Genomic DNA, 20,321 nt, shown 5'->3' with positions numbered 1-20,321 from the left:
TTTGGCGCTGAATCACGCCTCGACGCTCCCTCGGCGTGCGGGGCCGCCACCCGTAAATCAGCGCGACGCCTGGCCCGAGATTCGGCTCCGGCTCCGGCTTCGGCCCTGGCTGTGCCTCATCGGACAGCGCGCTATTGCGGGCATCCGATGCGAAAGCCCGTGGCGGTGGGCCGCGATTAAGGTGAAAGCTAGGATACGAGTTACTTCTGTCAACTGCGTCCCGGTTTCTTTATCGAGTAGCTGTCGCCTGATTAATTTCTTCTTCGTCTTGGTCTTTTGTACGCTACTTTCTGAATTCAGGGTTGTGCTCAGGGCGTTATGAGCAGTACCAGTCTCCCTTCATTTTCAGAATGAATGTATTGTTACTACATTTGTAGCAGGTGGACAAGAACGTCATACATTTTAGGACGTATAAAAGCGTTGATTTACGGGCTATCTGTGTACATAAGCGTTCATAACAGCGTAAAAAAAAGAAAACACACGAGTCTATAGAACACTACAGGACGATGGCTGACCTTCAAGTAATAGAAGAAAAAAAATATTCGAGAGAAAGAAAAAAAACACCGACCTCTAAAAGAAGTAAAAAAAAAGAAAAATCCCAGGCCTGCGCGGAACGTGCAGCACTGCTACAGCGAGCTCTGGAAAAGCGGCCAGTCAGAGAGAGAGAGAGAGAGAGAAAACATTTATTGTGTAAAGCTTGTGAGCCTTTTAGAGCTTTTTTAACACTTTTTGGATATCTGCTGCAAGCACCCTTGTAGAGTCCCACTGCGCTATCATCGTTGTGTAGTAGGCAGGCATTCACTATGATATATCCTCCGTCATTCTGACAAGCGTGGTATCCGTTTGCAAGGTAATTTGTGCCAATTGTTCATGCAGTGGTTGACGGCGATGATGAGGGATCATGCCTGAAGTGGGTATGCGCCACAGTTATTAGGTGATCAGGAACAACCTTTTGTAATGGGTTGGAGCATTGGACGAACCACTTGTTACGCAATTCGCATGGGCCGACATGGTTTAATGTTCTGTATGGGGAAACAGTAAGAACTGTTTTTACTAAAATTCTTTTACAACGTTTTACGTGAAACCGTACTGAGACATTCCAATCAAACCTAGGGTCTGCTCTGTTCGTACTGTTCACTTTTTCTGTTATTGTGAATGCACCTTGCCTTACTTTACGAACAACACGTCAAATAACAATAATTAAAAAAAATGGGGAGCAGGGCTAGTTGCGATTCATCTTACTGGGATACTAAGAATTTTAGACACACCGTGCCCGAAAACGTGGGATCGATTACTAGCTACGGTGGCCGCATTTAGATGGGTCAAAATGCAACAAAAATATTAATAACCCGAGTGCTTATATTTGTTTTTACATCGCGTTCGATAACTGTAGGTAGTAGAAATCAGTCCAGTCCCCCTCAATACACCATGCCGATAATCACATCGCGGCTTTTTTTAGACTAGTATCTTAGATGCCTCACCAAACGTGAAAACTGATCCGCGTCCCGCGTCGGTGTCCTACGTCGGTGACGTCAACTTGAGGTATGCAGTGATCACTACGGGATGGCGTCACAAAGTGGCCTCATGTAGCGTGCAGGTGATTTTTACCGTGATTTGATGATGACGTCACAATATGACGTCATCACGTGACATCATTTTTTGTTCTAAAGCGGACCGATTCCGGCGGCTAAACAGTGTGAAGTGCGTAATGCCTTCGATCTATAAAATACTTCCTGTAACCAATCTCCGTAAACACACACACACACACACACACACACACACACACACACACACACACACACACACACACACATTTGCTGTACTGTATGAAGAGAGATATATTTACATTACTATTGTTTGTTTGATGTTTGCCTATAGTTTTGGATTAATTATTGGGTCAAATTATCTCTAACGATTGACTATCGGTACGACTATCGGTACGATTAAATGTCGGCACAAAAATCTACATATACCCTGTATCATTGTAGTCATAAATATTGTAGAAACAACGTTCAAAGTGTTACATTAAACATTTTTACTCCTTTCTCTTTTTTTCTCATGTGACGCGCTGGTACGATTTCGTGATAGTATTTGTGTTAGTATTTTTTTCTTCATGTATGTAACGCGCTAGTTGTTTTTTGATAGCATTATCACATCCTTGAGTGTCTCTACTGTATGCCTTGTTTATGGGGGTTTGGGCTTTGGTCAAGCGAATTGTTTCGCTTTTCGCCCAAGCTTACCCTCATCTTCAGGATGTAAATAAAACTGATTTGATTTGATTTGATCTTAAAGGCACTGCTATGCCCCGTTAGTTGCAAAAACCTTTCCATAGGTGGTGCGGGAGTTTCAATACATCGACTGAGAATAAAGAGAAAATGGCTTTTGCTTCCAAATCGACTTGGACGTATGCATAAGGGACATTGTGAAGTTTTCAGTCGGTACTGCTAACTTAAAGTTCATTATACACGCGGCTGAAGGAGATCATACAAATTAGCGCTAAATCCTGCAACTTCACAAATGTCAGAAATATTGGCCAAAAAACACCTTACGTAATTTTTGTATTACACAATTTTCAAAGATAAAGATTGGGCAATATATAATAGCTATAACATTTTCGAACAACATTGAGAAGGAAATTTTGAATATAATAATAATAATAATAATAATAATAATAATAATAATAATAATAATAATAATAATAATAATAATAATAATAATAATAATAATAATAATAATAATAATAATAATAATAATAATAATAATAATTATAATGGTTTATTTCCACCAATACACAGTCATTGAAAGGGGGAGAATAAAAGCTACGATCCTCGTTTGTCTCGCATCCTGTGTGCTGCGGATTGTCTGATGCGCTTTTTGTTATTGCGGTCTCATACTCATCTCTGTTGTTGATGTTGTAGGCCCGAGTGGTCAGATTTGGGTGCACGTTAAAGAACCCCAGGTGGTCGAAATTGCCGCAGCCCTCCACCATGGCGTCTCTCATAATCATATCGTAGTTTTGGGACGTTAAACCCCACAAATCAATCAATCAATCCAACCATGCGCTATGTATACGTCCGCACTGTAACCGTGAGCTATTCATATAAACAATTCAATGCTGGCAGTAAGCGGAGATATCGCTGGAGCTTGATCATGCTTTGATTGATTGATTGAGAAGTGGGGTTTAGCGTCCCAAAACCATCGTATGGTTATGAGAGACGCCGTAGTGGAGGGCTCCGGAAATTTCGACGACGTGGGGTTCTTTAATGTGCACCCAAATCTGAGCACACGGGCCCACAGCATTTTCGCCTCCATCGAAAATGCAGTCGCCGCAGCCGGGATTCAATCGCGTGACATGCGGGTCAGCAACCGAGTACCTTAGCCGCTAGACCACCGAAGCGGGATGATCATGGTTTCGAACACACAACCTTCCCACATTTTCAATGCGGAGCATTTCTTAGTCGCGCAATGTGGCGCTTCGGCGTCGGCGGCTACCACACCCCCACTGCGTATGGTCGCGTCTCGCGCCAACTGCCACTCCACTCTCCCTCTCTCGCCTCGCGAAGCCGACGCAGGCAGCGTCTGCTAGTAAAAACCGACAGATCGCGCTGCGCAACCGTTCACAGGATCGCATCTTCGGAATTCAGTCAAGAGCGTCACTACTTGGCTTTCTCTTGACTTGACGCTTTGTCGAGTAGATGCGATGACTCGAGTAGATGCGATGGAAGAGTACCTTTAACTAGTAGTGGGGCACAACCCAACATCAACGTCCTACCACTCGTTGAAGGCAACGCTTCTCCTTTATTCAACAAATAAGAATTATAAAGACGAAATAACAATGAAGCATTCCCAAACCATACCCAATTGCGCAACATTCAAGCGATACCCCCACCAATCTGTGACGCAGTTACTCGAGTTCACCCCGTGAGGCTGCGGGCGTCATTTTCATTTTAATTTAAACACGACTCTTGAGATGTACACGAAAGATGTGGGCCCTTTCTGTAGACACTCTTGACGTAGAACAAAAGTCAAACAAACAACATCAGGTACACCTATATGTGCGCGCGTCTCAGTGCGGAGACGCGCTCACATGAAGGCTCCACATCTAGCGTCAGACGCCAATGCGTGGCAGGGGACACAGAGGGTCACTCCAAGTGCCACCGGAAAATCAAACATATAAAAATAACTAAGAGCGTCCGGTTCTGCATTGTCGACACTTCGACAAACACTTGCAGCCGACAAACGACTCGGGACGCTGAAACACAAAGGCGCAACAATAGCGACAGTTGTTAGCTTGTTCTGTGCTTTAGGCACTTGGCGCGTAACAAACGAGAACGAAGGAAAGAGAAAATACGGATTGCGCTTGCCTGTTTTGTTCTCCTTCCTTCGTCCACGTTCGTTACGCGCAAAGTGGCTTGAAGATGAATCGGTTCAATCAAGGCAGTTTTGTCCTGTGTATACTCATGTGCGTTCTTGAAGAACGACCTTCCTTGCGCTATTCTTGTGCTTGAGCGATACGCTGCAAGTGTCGAGCCGCCTGTTGTTCTTCGTGTGACATTACAACTAATTGCTATTGCATTGATTGTTTCGCTCTTGTGTTGAAGCCGATTTGCTAACGCGGCAGCGTTAATGAGCTCGTTTCGCATAAATTCAGGTGTCGGTGGTTGTGAGCGGGAAACAGGCCATCTTTGCATGACCGAAAAATCAGGAAGGATGCTAGTAAAATAAATAATGAAAGTTTCCATGTATGAGTGGGAATCGAGCCCGTGATTGAGTGTTATAACAAACAGCCACGCCTCGTCTTGTGGAAAGAGTGAAAATAACTTACTCTGCTTGAAAATTCAGTGGCAGTGACTTTCATGCTGTACAAACACACGCATCCTGTGCACATGTTTCACCCTACAGCACGAAATACTGTCGCAATAATGCGTGGGACAAGCGTACGTTGCCATCAGGCGTCAGAACATGCAATTATTACGACTTCGTAGTTTAAAACCAGCCAACCACTACAGAAGGCACACTGCACCCTTAAGGCCATGTAGTGGGTGCATAGCAACTACGAAACGATACACTCAGTGCTTCATACACTCAGTGCTTGAAGTATACGCACTAGGAACGGAATATCGCTATAGCGTTCAAGTCTTGAAGGCGCAGCCTATAGGGGTCCCCCATTTATTTTCATATCTCTTTTTATTGTCTATGCCTTTATTTTTGCTTCTTAGTCTTCTTCTGTCTTCTATCTTTTTATGCCTTCATTCCCAATATTTCTTTGTCTTTTTTGTTTCTGTTGCTTTCTTTCTCTCTCTCTCTCATTAGTTATCCCCCTCTCTCCTTTTGGTTTCTTTTTATATCGATTTATCTTTCTTTCTCACTTTCTCGCTTTCTCTCTCGCTCATACTTCACCAATCAGAATTTTCGTTTTACTCCCGCACCATGCAGCTGTACTCGCGTGTGGGGCACTGTGGCGCACCCTGTGGCGCACCCACAATCCAAGTTGTGGGTGCGCCACAGTGTGGCGCACCCGCAACTGTAGTTTTCTGCGGACACCAAAACTTTTACGTCTCATTTAAACAGATCCGCGGTTAAAGAATCCTTGAACAGGGAATGTCATTGGAAGCGAAGTATCGACCAACAGACTTGTCTTGTCTCAGACGCTTCTCGAAAGTCTGAAGTCATGCTTTTTGCAACGGCTAAAAGCTATATGGCTTTCGGTGGGCTTTCAGCATTTGGCGCAGAGGAGCTCTCTCTTGGTATTTATTTTACCTCTAGCTCTTCGAGCTAACATTCACGAAAAACATTAGATGAGGTGGCTAGTTTCATGCATTGAACTCCGATTTTTCGGAGATATTTTAATTGATAAAACATAAAGAATAGACCTTCTTCGAACAACCGATTTTGCGCGCAAGCTTGCGTTTGACAGAGAGGTCCTGCTATTTTAGTCCTGCATTCAGAGAGATCGAGTCGCGGCCTTTACGAGGCTTCATACGGCGAAGCTGCTTTTAGTATCCATGGAAGCCGCATTATGGCAAATCCACTCGCGCGGCACGCATGACGGCGCAGGAAAATTTGACGTCAATATGACGCTGGCTCACCGACTGGCGAAGAAGAAGTAATTGAACAAAAACAACAGTAAATAAATACTGCACAGTAACAACTTAAGCAAGGAAAGTGTTTCATGGAAACGAAACAGCGTCTTCGTGACACGAAAAATGAACACACGCAAAAAGAACGTTGATAATACAGTTAAATTAGTCATGTGCCGAAATACTTACGGTGAAAGAGGGTTGAAATTTAGTGGTTATCTTGTAAAAAAAACGTATTTCCCAATAGCATGAAGTTGAGTGATGATTGTTAACGATCATTTTAAACTTCCCATTTTCAACCTGTGAAGATAATCGAAATGTATGAAGAAAACACAAATTAACGCTTTCAATACTTTGCGTACACTATAGTGAATATCTCAAGTGCAGGAGAGAAGAATGAGCTAGCGTTTTTATATTTGATGCGATATATAAAAAGAGAGGAAAAATCACGGCATCTCCGCGAAGTGAATGATTATGAGTAGGATCATTACGCGTTACCGTAAATCACCTGTGACATCGTCCGCTCACACATGTAAATTAGTCACAAAGTGGTGTACTGTAATACAATGTATATGGTATGCCGTGTTGAGTTGCGCATTTCGTTTTGCCTTCATTATTACTGCTCCATGGCCCATGAAACATAGAGCCAATGCTTCTCCTATCGGGTGTAGCCTGAAGTTGTCAAAACAAGGTATATGCATGTTCCCCTCCATGGTAGTTGGTTGTTTCCAGTCATTCGCAATGCATCGTAGGGTGTATCAAAACGTCATATACCGCACAAGACAGTTGTCCATCATGTCAACGTCGTAGTCTCCGATAAGTACGAAGAGGTCGCCCGAAGCTCAGTCAAAGAAATCACGCTTGAACCGTGAATCAGCGCCTCCCATCTCTGGTAGGTGACGCTTCCGTTTAGCCACTACTTCCCGAGCTCTCGCTTCCGGGACAGACGCTTGATGTTGGCGTTGCTGTGGAGCCGCCACTTCACGCGCCCACAACTCCGAGTCCTGTGGGCATTCTTGTCGTTCTTCCGCTGCTTCCCGCGTTTTACGTTTGCTTTCATTCATGACATAAAGAGAATGTTCCATGATCGTCATCGTCATCGGGTACATTATGTATGCTAACGCGCTTATTCTTCATCGTCATCAGCGTCATCATCATCGTCATGGCGTATGGTGAGTACACAACATACGACGCACAACGGACAAGCCTAAAACCTGAAATGCCTAGCCCATAAATTAGAGGAGAGGTCAAAACCCCCGTGGTAGCTTAAGCACGTCAGGAGTCGCGTTGGTGAGCTCAAGGATGTGGGTTCGATTGCCGCACACGGCGTCTGAATTTCTATGAGGGCGATATACAAACAACAAAAGTGTGCCTAGATTTAGGTGTAGATTAAAGAACACCCGGTGGTTGACATTAACCCAGATTATGCCACTTATGCCGGCCTCATAATAACACGGAAAAACGCAGCACTTAAGGCGACAGCCTTGTATCCCTTATTTAAATTTAGAAAATGACCATTGGCGCTGGGGTCCAGTGGCGTCGGCGACGAATGACACAAAAAGATCATCGTTACGCGATAACGTCACGACGACATGACACACACAGCAAAATTTTGTGACGTCACGTCACAGAATAACCACGTCGCCTGACGTCCTAGCTTGGTCGGGGGTGGTCTGATCACGAAGGCAACACAAAATTAGGTGAGGTGCCGCAGATCTTCGAGGCAGTGCAAAACGACTTTACATGCAGAAAGCTTTCGAAGGGTGGTGGAGCAGCATCAATGCGATCGGCTGAGAAGAAATGGAGATGGCATTCGCCGTCGAGCAATCTCCAGGGAATAAGTTAGGGATGTTGTGGGTCTTATTAAAGGAGTGGCGAAAGGCAGAAAGATCAACCCGAAGATGATAAAGATGATAAAGTTTAGTCCACTACCGCAGACTCATGTGCTTGGGAGAAGGAAGGTAAAGATTGACATGGAGAAAGATTAAAATGATCGGAATGGTTCACTGTTCACTAGGTCACTGTCACGACGCGTTAACGCAGAAATCAATCCCAATGCAGGCTACAGCCGCTTGTGCACACCTGTTGTTTTTACAAAGGTATAAAAATGACATGCACAGATAGTTACTGTGCGGGCTCTTCTATTCAATTCAAGTGCGTGATTAGCCTTGTGCAGTGATTCTGTATAGTATAGCCTTGTATTGTGATTCTGTCGTGCTAGGTAATAAAAAGTTTAGGGAATCCGAGTGTATAAAAAAGAAGGAGAGGCAACTCTCGTCTCGACAACTCGCGAAACATCTGATACGCGCATATATAGCATAGCCACGTGAAGTGCACTATTGCCTAGGGCTATGGGTGAAGTCAAAGAGAATCGTGTAGATCGGGGATCACCTTGGCAGCAGCGAAACTTATCAGAGAAACATGTGACAGTTTAATTCAAACTTGGGTGGTTTTTATGGCCTGTACCAGCGGTCGGTAACTTGTGACCCGCGTGGCTGTATCGACCCCCCTCTCCTTTTTTCCGCTGCTTATATATATGGAGGCCGATATGGTAGCTTTACCCTAAAATTGGATCGCTCAGTACAAAAATGCCTTTTTGTCCAGTTTTTGAAATTATATATTGTTAATTCGCCGAGTTTTCATGCTTTTCCGTTACATTCCCTTCTTGCTACCGCCCCCTAAATTTTCTTTGTGGGCCCTGACTGTGTCGGCTTCATACAAGCTGACCCTCCACCTCTAAAGGTTTCCGGCCGCTGGCCTAGATGGCTTGTGCAAGCGAATTAGATGACCAATGCAATTACGCAAATGAGATGTCCAAAAAAGGCAGGAGTTAGGGGAGCGTGGAAGCTTAGTTACGATGGAAAATCAAAACGTTGGCTCTGCCACACAACGCTATGCCTACTAATTTGCAGGATAGGCATAAGAATGATGCGAAAAATTTCACAACACACGCAACCCACATTACGCCGAATAATTTATCTCGTGCTAACAGCTGTGTGAAACCGCTGGTCATACTCAGCCCAGACAGAATGCCTTAAAAGCTCCTAAAGTGACACTGCCAGCAAAGAAAAAAACATAAAAAGAGAGTTCTGTAATTTGCTTTGTACGCTGATGCACGGCGTGTGAAAATGAAGTTCAACAAACTCATGCTAATCATGTGCAATATTCCGCTTAGAAGCTGGTTGCGGTTTTCGCCGGCAGATTTTTGTCAAATTACAGTAAATTACACGATCAGAAAAATAAGTGGAACTATAAAGTTCAACTTATTTTTGCTAACTCCCCAAGACAAACTTGGGGAGTTAGCACAAATGAAGCTATACACGCAGCAAACTTTACGTCAAGAATGGCGATACATGTGTTTCTGGGTACCTCTTTTTTGGTATAAGGATTCTTGTTTAGCCTGCTACATGAGGTCAAGCTCTGCCGACTCGCTCAGTCCTTTGTGTTCACGAAGATGCCTTATCTGTCGCAGGCGGCACCGCGGGGCCCGGCGGTGGCGCTGGTGATCGCGCGAAAGTGGCTGGTTGCAGGACGGACACGTCGTCACACGAGGTGAGTGCGTGCTGTCTATATAGTCAGAACACTTCGTTACAATCGTAGAGTTTCCTAAATATACACTAGAGGGAACTCCGGCGCTAGTGTCTACGGGAGCTGCAACGCACGGCGCTTCAGCGAGCATGGCAATGTTGGGCAGTAGACGGATTTGTCTAATATCCGTACTTCGTGCTCCGTGTGCGTTCGTGTGGCCTGGAGCTGTTTTCCCACGAAACAAAAATCAGCAAATGTTCGGCGGTTATACGCTTCACCACCTTATTCTTTTGGGCTTACCATTTCAAGTCGGGTCACGAAGTTTTAAAGAATCTGTTCTTTCCTTCGAAACAAAACCGAAACACATGCAGTAGTAAACGAAGCCACAAGTGCGATTCACCGCCCGCAAGCATACGAAGACAAATCCGTGTACAATCATTCCCATGGTCGCTGAACGATCGCAGCGCCAGAGTTCCCTATAGTTAATATTGGGAAACTCCATGGTTACAATCAAACAAAAAAATGTCAGCTACACCCAGTACCTCCTCGGTCTATTCAACAGAAAATTTGCACAAATGTGTTTGGAAAAAATGTTTAACGAATCAGAGTATACTTAGTACTCAACTATGGGAGAGCTGAAAGCCGTCCCGTCGGCCTCACCAATGTTCCGTGTAATAACGCCTAATAGCCTTTATGACGACATGCTCTTCTCAAATTTGAAATAGCTGACTCTTCCATATACAGATACACAATTTTGCCTTGGGTTTTAGGTTGAAAACTTGAGAGTTGTGATGAATTTCGTCCGGTATGCTGACATCGCCGTTCATCAGTTGCCGACACGAGTACGCCTTCAGCGAATCATGCCTAGATCCACGTGCTCGAACAGGTTACTACACCGACTCGAAACTGTACCGCATATAAGTAACACCTACGTTCAATAATTTCAATGAAAACCAGCAGATAACGGCGAACAAGGAAAGCACAGGGGGCGGTAATTGTATTGCTTTAGACGTATAGCTGTAATTGGTATGCAGATGGGAAGAGAGTAAACTGGACGAGAAGACAGTTTGCTGCCAGCAGAAGCCGAACCTATACGACCTTCGGATCCGAAGGTGTCAGATTAGGTCACTATACCGACGGCAAGTTGTCTTTGAGTCAACTTCATTTCATTTACATTGGTATCACAATCGCTACGATTCACTTAAAACAGTGCAGTCAACGTCATCTATATTTAGCTCTGTTTTGTCATCTGCTGGTTTTAATTAAAGTTATGCAAAACATAGAAACGTGGCCTCATAACGCCCTTGTGAAATGTTATTGTGGTATCGGGGTTTCGGTTCCGGTTTCGGAACCGGTTCTCTGGCGCCCAGGGGGCGTTGTACATATGTATTTATTAGCATGCTTGTGCACATGAAGGAGCTCCTGCTTGGCTACCGGCTGCTGCGTACCTCGTCGCCAAATAGTGATTTAGGGCATCAGCATAGACGAAGTTAGTGGAGGTGTCTTGAGCCAATGCAGGTTTGCAAGGATTGGCTACTTTGTGCCGAATCAGTTAATTTTCTAAGCCAGTGGTGGCAAAAAAACAAAAAACACCTTAGCTGAGTAGCTACTTTTATGTTCCCTCGACAAAAGCTGAATTAAGAATATCTGGTGACACCACAGGCACTGTCATTCGGGTGTGTGGTGACAAAATGACAGAACATTGCGCCGAATGTGTGTTATCTGCTCCCAAGATTGAATTTGAAACAAATGCTTTGGAAATCAAACAAAACTGTCGTGAACAGCCAGAATTTTAACACCACCTATTGCTTAATGAGACTCTGAACCAAAGCTGGAAGGGCGTTCTGCGTACCATAGAGTTTCTCAAAATCAACTAGAGGGCACTCTGCCACTGCGATCGTTCAGCGACCATGGGAATGATGGGCAGTACACACATTTGCCTAGTCTTCGTACTTGCGGGCGGCGAATCGTACTTGCGGCTTCGTTCATTGCTGTGTTTCGGTTTTGTTTTGAAAGAAAGATTGAGCCCTTTTGAACTTTGTGAGCCAATTTGGAAAGTAAGTCTAAAAAATAAAATGGTGAAGCGCAACCGCTGAACATTTGCTAATACTTGTTTCGTAATAAAACAGCTCCAAGCCACACGAACACACACGGAGCCAAAAGCAGGCCAGAAATACTAATATTAGACAAATGTGTGCACTACCCATCATTCTCATGCTCGCTGAAGCGCCGTGCGTTGCAGCTCCCATAGGCACTAGCGCCAGAGTTCCCCCTAGTAAGTATTGTGGGACTCTATGCTGCGTACGACCATTGGAAATCGATGTCCGACAACAAACTCCTTGTCATTTCCAAGATGCGGACTGCCACTCAGCAAAGCGAACTACTAGGATTTCGTCATCACGCAAGAAATGCCCGTGACACTGAGCAGTGGGAAATGCGCATTGGCTATCTCTAGGTAGCGCCGTAGCGTTGAGCGTGACTCGCTGTTCATGAAAGGTAGCTCACGCTTTGCCCCGGGTACTGGTTCCGTGGCTGCCCCGATGGATGGACGCGATACCGGGCAGCGTGGCCCAGCGGCTATCGGCAGAAGCGTGTGGCAGCGTCCATACAGATAGCCGGTGCGCGAGGTTCCCACAAAACGACTAATACTATAGGCTTCATAGCTGAAGCACAGAAACTTATTTTTGGCACACTCAAGCTGTAGTCCTTTTTGTTGTCAGCCAAAAGACTGTTTCTTCCATAACTTTTTCAGAAAGCTAACGCAGAATGAGAATGCCACTTTTGCAAAAGTGGAGGACGCTTCAGAATGCTGAACGAAATGACTGTCCACGCAAATAATTAATGCCTAAATCATGAAAGGTGTTAATTTTTAGAGTGTTGCCACACTACTTATTTGTATTCCTGAAAAAAAGGGGGGAGGGGGGCTCTTGAATTCAGCTCTTTACGTAACAACATCGCAGACTTTTTTTACACACGTGGGGCTACCTTTGGCTACTTTTACTGCCCATGGCTACAGTTGGCTGCCTTTTGGCTAGCTTTTTTTATTTTAGGGGCGAAGTTCCTCTTAGTCTGACCTTGACATGCGTAATGCGTAACCGAGAAAAGAAGAGACGAGAAAGAAAGGAAGGCAGTACCTCCCCAAACAGTATAATAGAAGGCGCTGTCTCATAGAAGAACATACAAAGTGCAGTTAAGTGAGGATATTCTTGGTGGCACTGTACCACTACTCTCCAATTGGCTACTGCGAGGGCTGCGCCGGGGTGCGCGGAGAACGAGTGCCTCTGTCAGTCTCCTGGATAGTCACCGTACGTGGCAGATCGTTGGTGGGGCATGGACGAAGCAGAGCGGCGGGCGCGTTGAAGACGCTTGCGCTCGGCTTTCTTGGCTTGCGTCTTGTCGGTGTTACCCACGCGCCGTCTGCATTCTCAAACGCGATCGGACGCATGGACGCACGCAAGCACGGATGAATTGACGGACGAACGCTTCGCCCCACTCATCATCATTCACTCCGTGTATATGGTGTGATTTTCTTTTGACCTGGCAACCCTGTTTACCAATGCACCCTCCACGATGGATGTGTGTGAGAGATGAAAAGCTGCAGTAACAACCTTGTGCATATATCTCGTATTGCGTTGTTGAGCTCAAAATCAAGGAGTCCATCACCAACGCAGCTACCGCATTTTAATAAGATCTAAACAGATAAGGGAAAAGACCACTTGCCGGTAGCATAATTGAGTAAGCAGTAACGTTTTCAGCTATGTTGAGTAGAAAGCATTAGGAGTCCAAACGACCCATTCTTTTTCATGGTGCCGTCCATCAAGCCCTTCCTGATGCAGAATTTGCACTATTGGTTTATCGAACTTGTCGTCAACGTGTGAACATAATCTAAAGAGCAAAACAATTTTTTGCTTGTTAGTAAAGTGCAATTTCACAATTCCGAAAACACCGCTATTACCGCGACATGACGCTTAATAAGTGAATAAACACACGAAAAAAAAATGATGGTGGCGATGCCACCTTGAGATTCCCGCACCAAGCACTCTGACGTAAGAAGTTTCGAACGCTTCTACTGGGTCCTACGCAGCTTCCAATAGATGAAAATGAAGTATATTGTAATCTATGAGTGCCATAAATTTAGCATACGAAGTTTCGAGAAAATTTCATCGAGCCAATGCCACGAAAGTCCTGAAAATACATTTTGAAACTTCTGGCGTCACGCGCGGAGATTTTGGCGCCAAATTTAAAACCAACACTTCATCTTTGGTTTTCTCCACTAGTAGCGAACTTGTGAATGTGAAACGTAAGGCATTAGAGTTTTCATAGTGCCGTTTGTTAATCCAAATCAAGCCATTGTTTCTTTTTAGTGTCCATTTAAGAAGAGTAAATAATTGCATAACCACGAACAGTTTTTTTTTCAAGATGAGAAAGCTGGTCGTTTTCTTAAAAGCGCTCAAGTCAAATTGCATCAAAATTTTGCCAATAGAGTGAAAGTAAGAGCACAGATGTCTAATTTATTATCAGTGATTGAAAAAGAAAAGAAGACAGACCAAAAGTAAAACTGACGGTAACCAACACACGTGAAGCTCACGCACGTAAATTTCTGGATCAGAAAAAAAAGAAGAGAGAAAGTGCGAGTGCAAAAATACGCACGTATGTTAACCGTTTTGGAGTCGGGCTGGTTGAAGTGCACAGCTCATAGATGCTTGGTTGACGTGCAGGCTATTGTTGAAACAAAATAATACATCTCAGACTTGACTTATTCATGTATAAAAGTGCGTGATGACATTGGAGCGTATAGTCTTGCGAGCATCAGAAAAGAGAGACGAGGCACAACTTTCGCGGTTCTGCTGGAAGAGGGAACGATTTCGCAGATATCGAGCTTCTATTTCTGCACTAGGCGCATGCAGCTATCTTTAGTTAGACATGCGTCAGACCTATAGCATCGTCACTGGCAAAGTTAAACGAAACTATAATGCTAAAACGGGACATTACTTTGCGTACACGTCGATCCACATAAGTGCCGAGGGGCAGGAACAGAATGGGTTCATATCTCTGGAACAGGAAATTGCGATCGTTTTCTCCTAAACTAAAACCTTTGCTTTCTGTTTCGCGTTTATGAAACAAACAAAAGAAAAAAATGCGCCGAATGAGGCCTGTATTTTTTACAGTGTAGATGACTTTTCTGGATATAAATAGAAAGCTGTATACTTGTCTCAATGGAGGCAATCGGCTGCCATCCCTGATGATAGTAAATTTCTTGCGTACGTTTAGCTTCTCTGTGTTACTTTATTGTCTCTTAACACCTCTAAACAGCGGTGGTGTTTCTAAAGTAGCCAACTATGGAGGAGAGAGGAAGGCAGCCCGGGTAAAAAAGAAGCGCTTCGCGAAGAAAGCCGAAGGCACTTAGCCGCGAAGGTTGAAAAAAATAATAATAAAAGACAGTACGAGCTTTTTTTCACGCCCCGATGGGACGTCCGCCAATTGGGTCTTCTCGCGAGGTCGGTGAAGCTTGGTTCGGAAAAAAATAGACTGAGCCCAGGAAGAATAAGAAAAAATGAAAAGTAGAAACAAAAGATCCTCGCGGGTGTGCAGCCTCAGCGAGTTCCTTATCGTCGCCATCGCGACAGGCCAGGCTGGTTGGCCGCTGCGGTGCCGCTCCCCGGCGGCGCGCTTCCGATGACGCCGGATGCTTTTATGTGCTCCATTTCCGGGCCAACCTTTTGTGTTTGGTGGTGCGCGGTCGATGAGCGCCGCCATCTTGAGCGAGGGAGGCGGTGCTCGGAGGCGGAGCACCCGGGCGGACCCCGGGCCGCCTCGGGGTTCGTCTCCCGATGCGACGACGGTGCGGAACATCGCTCGTCGGGCCAATGGTCTCAGTGGCCAGGTGGAGAGGCGAAGGAGGATCCCCCGAAACGCTCGCTTATCTCGAGTCTCCCCTCCCGGCCGACTCGCCGAAGCCGGCGCTGATCTCCGAAAGAGGAAGAAGCGGCGTCACGTTCGACTGCTAAGACATGCCACGAAGCCGAAAGCGTGGCCCGGGCTGTGCCACCGTTTCATCGAAGGATCAGTGGTCAGCTTGTGTCGTCGTTGCGGGGGGGGGGGGGGTGTCAATGAAAGGTGAAATCAAATCACCATCCACGTGTAGAAAAGAGATACAAAGGCGCGAAATGCTGACGTATCATTTGCGCAGCAAATCTTGGAAGCGAGAAAGTGCAGCAGCTCGAGCTTAATTAGCGCCCCGCACCCACACAAGTACGTCATTTCTGCCCGTTTCTCGAAAGGCACCGTTAAGAATATATTCCTCGAGAATACACCTTTATCGTCGTCGAAACCCACGCAACAATACTGAGGGCGCTGAAGTCGTGAGCAACGACAAGGTTACCGTCACGCAGGTGATACTTAGTAAATACTTCACCCAGCAGAAACAGAATGATGCTCTTCCCCCAAAGCAACAACCTGCGCAGTTTATATTTGTTCCTCGGTGACCCATTTCAGACAAGCGAAGTAAGTCAAGCAGCATTGTATTCTCACGTGTTCGCGGCATGCGAACAAACCAAGAAGGGCAACAGGAAATAATGGTGCTGGTAAAAATAACAAGCCTGACACCGGCATCCCTTTTGGCTGGCAGAGGGAGAGAGATAGAGAATAAGGATGAAAGAAAGGCAGCGAGGTAGTTGCTCACACCGCTTACGCTTTCTTTCATCAGTATCTGTGCGTGATTATACTGCGTGACAGGGCACTAAGCATCTCGGACGTAAACAGACGACCATTGCGCCTGAAGCATTGCATTCACGCCCCTCCCCCCTTGCACGCACCTCTGTAGGCTTTCGTACGGACGCACAGACATGAGCCGCCACTTAGGCTTCGGTTGAACGTGTTCATGACACGTACCGTATGCGGATACTCTGCGACTTCGGCTAATCCCGGCGTCACCTGTCATCAGCAGCGGCCAACGGCTCTCGCGAAGCTGAGCAGATTATCCGAGATTAGCACCCTCCGGGTTGCTCGCTCCAACCGCTGGCAGGCGGCATCCTCGCGTGCAGCTCGGGCCGGCTTGTCTTCTAGCGCTTCGTTGGAAAATGTCTGCCAGATATGGCGGTGTTTCTTTCTTTCAGACAACCACGAGACAGGTTACGCACAACTCATGAAACCTACAGACGATTAAGCCATTGAAAGCACGGGCGGGTGGGGGGGGGGGGGGGGCATTATGTGTGGTTTTATAACTGTAGTGCAAAGAAAACACGCTTTCTGTCAGTGGGATTCAAACCCGCAACCTTTGATGTGTACGATTTTCTACCGTTAGAGTTACAACGCAGGGCTCTCCCTGGCCCACTTTTTGTATGCGCGACAAAAATTGTCCTCGTCGTGTAGCACGCGCGCTACACGACGAGGACAATTTAACGCGTACGGGCAAAATGAGAAAACTAAGCAGAAAAAAATACGAATGAAATAAAGAGCACGAAAGTAGATATAGAATGCAAAACACAGGAACATGCCCAAGAAATAAAAGAGAACATACACATTCCAAGAAGGAAATTCTGTCGAATGGATAAGGAATAATTCAAAACATAAACGTAATAACAGGACTAAAGATTTATTGTAAGCATTTTTCACACAAAGAAAGTGTTACAATGTTATCGGTTGGGTCATTCAAGTGAACAATAGTTGTAGGGAAAGTAGGGTAATTAAAGCAGCTGTGTAAGTACAAAAACTATCGTCAGAGAGCTTGCTGCCTTCGACGTTGTTCTGCCACATGTGCACCGTACCACGGATATTATATCGACATATCCTCATTTCAGGGAGTTCTGCCCTCGGTCTTTCTGTGTGGCGAGCACGTGACGAGGACCGCGACAGTTCGGAAACGATCGCGTCGACCACCGGGAGGTGGCGTGACCTTGAGGGGCGTATCGCGTCGGCCGGCCGCGCGAAATGCGACACGCTGCACTGATTGTGAACGGTGCGCGTAAACAGAAACGACGACGTTTAAATTATGTACACGCCTAGATGAGAGAGAGGGATACTACTCGAGGAAGGGGAGGGGAAAAGCTGGTCGGGAGGTGTTTCATATGTGGCACGCTCGCGTCGCAGAGACGCGCGGCAGACGCCGTCCCCGCTGTCACCGGCCCGCCGCGCCGTAAATCAGCGCGGTACACGCACCTGCGCCGCAGCTGCTGCCGCACGTGGTGCGCGACGCCCACGACAGCAGCCAGCGTCGCTACGACGCCTTCCTTCGTGACGTGGTGGCGCTGGCGGCAGCAGTAGCGCTTTACCCTCCGAGATCCTTTGTTTATTTATTATTCCATATCTGGCGTCTTTGCTTCCGATCTCCTCTCCCCGCTGCGTTTACGACATGCTCTTCGAGTTGTCGCTGCGCTAGGTTTATGCTCGCTGGGCGTTACTTGGAGGAGCAGTCTCTGTTTCCCCCACACTGTCGAAAGAGACCCCTCGAATAGTGGCGCGTACTGAGGGGGGATCTCTTGATTCCGGGTTTGCTATATCGGGGGCTGCTGTAGAAACTTAGATTGTAGAATGCGCAGTGACAAGTAAAAAAAGAAAAAAAACAACAGTCTTAAAAAAAACTGTACACATAAAGTGTCTGTGCACTGCATCCGTGTTTCAACTTCTGGCACGCAACTGGAAGGCTGCCAGGAGGAGGTTCGGATATTTCGCGTTAGAACGTTTCTCCTAGACGTCGCGTCAGTGTGATCTGTCAGCTATGCGAACGCGTTCTGGGGAGACTGGCTGGCGCTGCCATTTCTCTGAATTGTTGTGCAATAAGATAAACACGTGAAATATTCTATGTCAAAGGAGAAGTCATTTGTGTTCAGTATAACTCTTGCTTAAGACGCTTTTAGGTTTTTCATTCTAATCAAAAATAAAATAAAATACTAGCTTCACTCGACAAAAAGTTTCTTGATAACGCAAGAACATTTTTTCGTGCTCACCGTTATGCAGCAGGTGGCCGGAAAAGAGTCCTATACATGCACGCAGTCATGTTGTGTGACGTGCAGCATTTTTGGATGACGATCAAACAGATGATCGAATAGATGACCGAACGGTATCTAAAGTAGGAGGCAGGGACTGTTTCTGAAAGTACGACCGAACATCTGCGCTTAAAAAAAAAATAGAGCGTATTCCCTGCAGACTTTTAGCTGCAACAAATGTACTTTATCTAATTTTATGTGCAGCATACCCACCAAGCGCCCATTATAACATGTAGAGAAAATCGTCAGGAATATGAGTGTTGCATCATTGCATATGTTACCTTTGCATTCTAAGTCTCCCAGAAACAAGTGTATTTGTATGCTTGAAGTAATCCGTGGCTTCATAGGCTCGCTATTCCTGCTGTATTACTTCAAGGCTGTTTAAGTAAGCTTCAATGCTTGTTTTTTTTCTTCTCAAGCTTAAATGTGAGCAGCGCTCTCCAAAGCTCAAACGTAATTGACCCTGCCTAAACTATATTATTTGAGTTAACAAATACTCTATAGCGCTCGCATTTTATGTATATATGCAGACATTTCTTCTATTGCACAATATAAAGTACTTATAAGACTAGTACGCCTAAAGCAAACCTTGAAGTACGATATACGAAGGCGAATCTTTATACTAGGCGGGACAGCACGAATGAAAGTGAGATTTGGTAGGGAATGCTTGCAACATTTCATGTTGCACAGTTTAATGATGTTTTTATTTGTTTGTTGGTACGTTTGTTTACTTGCTTCTTCGAAGTATCACTGACAGCCGAGGAAGCTCTTTTGCTGTCACGACATTTATTGAAAGATTCTGGGCGGTTTCCTATAGCTAACGTCATGAAAAGCTTTGTCGAGCTCTAAAAGAATGATGATTTTCATATTTTCATTAAACAGCGCTACAATAGCTCAACGATTTACTTCTTAGTTTTTGTGAATAAAACATGTGCATGGTATAAAACCTCACGAAGAAAAAGCACATTAGTGATTCTTGCACGGGGCATGGCATATTTACAAAGGTTCCGAGGAGCCGAATCACTGTTCATAAACGTCATTTTAGCAAGCTTTACACAAACAAGAAAAAAAAATAACGTAAAATATGATGGTAAGAAAGGTTGTGGGAGTATGCATTGAATGCCACTGAAGCCGCCATGTTGTTCTGCAGCCTGCACAGTAAAAGACGCGCCTTCTTATCTTGATCTGTTTATCTCTAGAACAGTGAAGCTGCGAATCGTACAACAACATGGCGCATGATGACGCCACGCGAATGCCCCACCCCTTATAAGCGAAATAGCATAAAGTGTTCGTATTTCGCCTGCATTTCACGCGCGAAAAAAATTCGAGCGACCATGGCTCGTGCCAGAGCTTGCGAGCGGGACGTGGACTAGCCGAGCCTAATAAACGGCTGTCGCCCGCTCGCATCGTCTGACGACAAGCAGGACCGCAAGGTGGCAGCTACAGCGGATATCCGCAAGCTATGCAAATGACCCGCGTTTTTCGCGAGCTGCGCACGTTCGCGGATCAGCGAGCCGCTCTTCCGAGAAAAGCAGCGCCTCGACGTCTCCAGAAACAGGCTGCCGTGTCACGTGGTCGAATCGATCTCGCTGGCTCCGCCTCGGCCGCCACTGCGGGAGGCGCACGTCTTGGCGGCGTCTTCGTCCAAGCAACGCGATGCGCAGAAGAAGCGTTAGCGGAGAGAAAAAAAAGAGACGTCGTCCGAGGGGATCACGCGTGGCCGATCCGC

The 20,321-nt window shown here is 45.8% G+C and overlaps 1 protein-coding gene and 1 long non-coding RNA gene across 4 annotated transcripts in view; one reads left to right on the top strand and one right to left on the bottom strand.

Annotated features, from left to right (window-relative positions):
* Positions 1-20,321, bottom strand: part of LOC142803587 (uncharacterized) — a 254,867-nt gene that overhangs the window by 69,367 nt on the left and 165,179 nt on the right. The window lies entirely within an intron of this gene.
* LOC119163950 (uncharacterized) overlaps positions 1-20,321 on the top strand; it is a 185,723-nt gene that overhangs the window by 24,245 nt on the left and 141,157 nt on the right. For both annotated transcript variants that reach the window (XM_075888846.1, XM_075888847.1), the window contains exon 2: positions 9,553-9,632. In XM_075888846.1, coding sequence (XP_075744961.1) covers positions 9,553-9,632 — 80 coding nt within the window. The remainder of the gene's footprint in view (positions 1-9,552; positions 9,633-20,321) is intronic.

Source organism: Rhipicephalus microplus, chromosome 3 (genome assembly GCF_043290135.1).
Source record: "Rhipicephalus microplus isolate Deutch F79 chromosome 3, USDA_Rmic, whole genome shotgun sequence".
Classification (NCBI taxonomy): Eukaryota; Metazoa; Arthropoda; class Arachnida; order Ixodida; family Ixodidae; genus Rhipicephalus; species Rhipicephalus microplus.
Note: the sequence above shows the minus strand (reverse complement) of the source record. Positions and strands in the feature narration are given on the sequence as shown.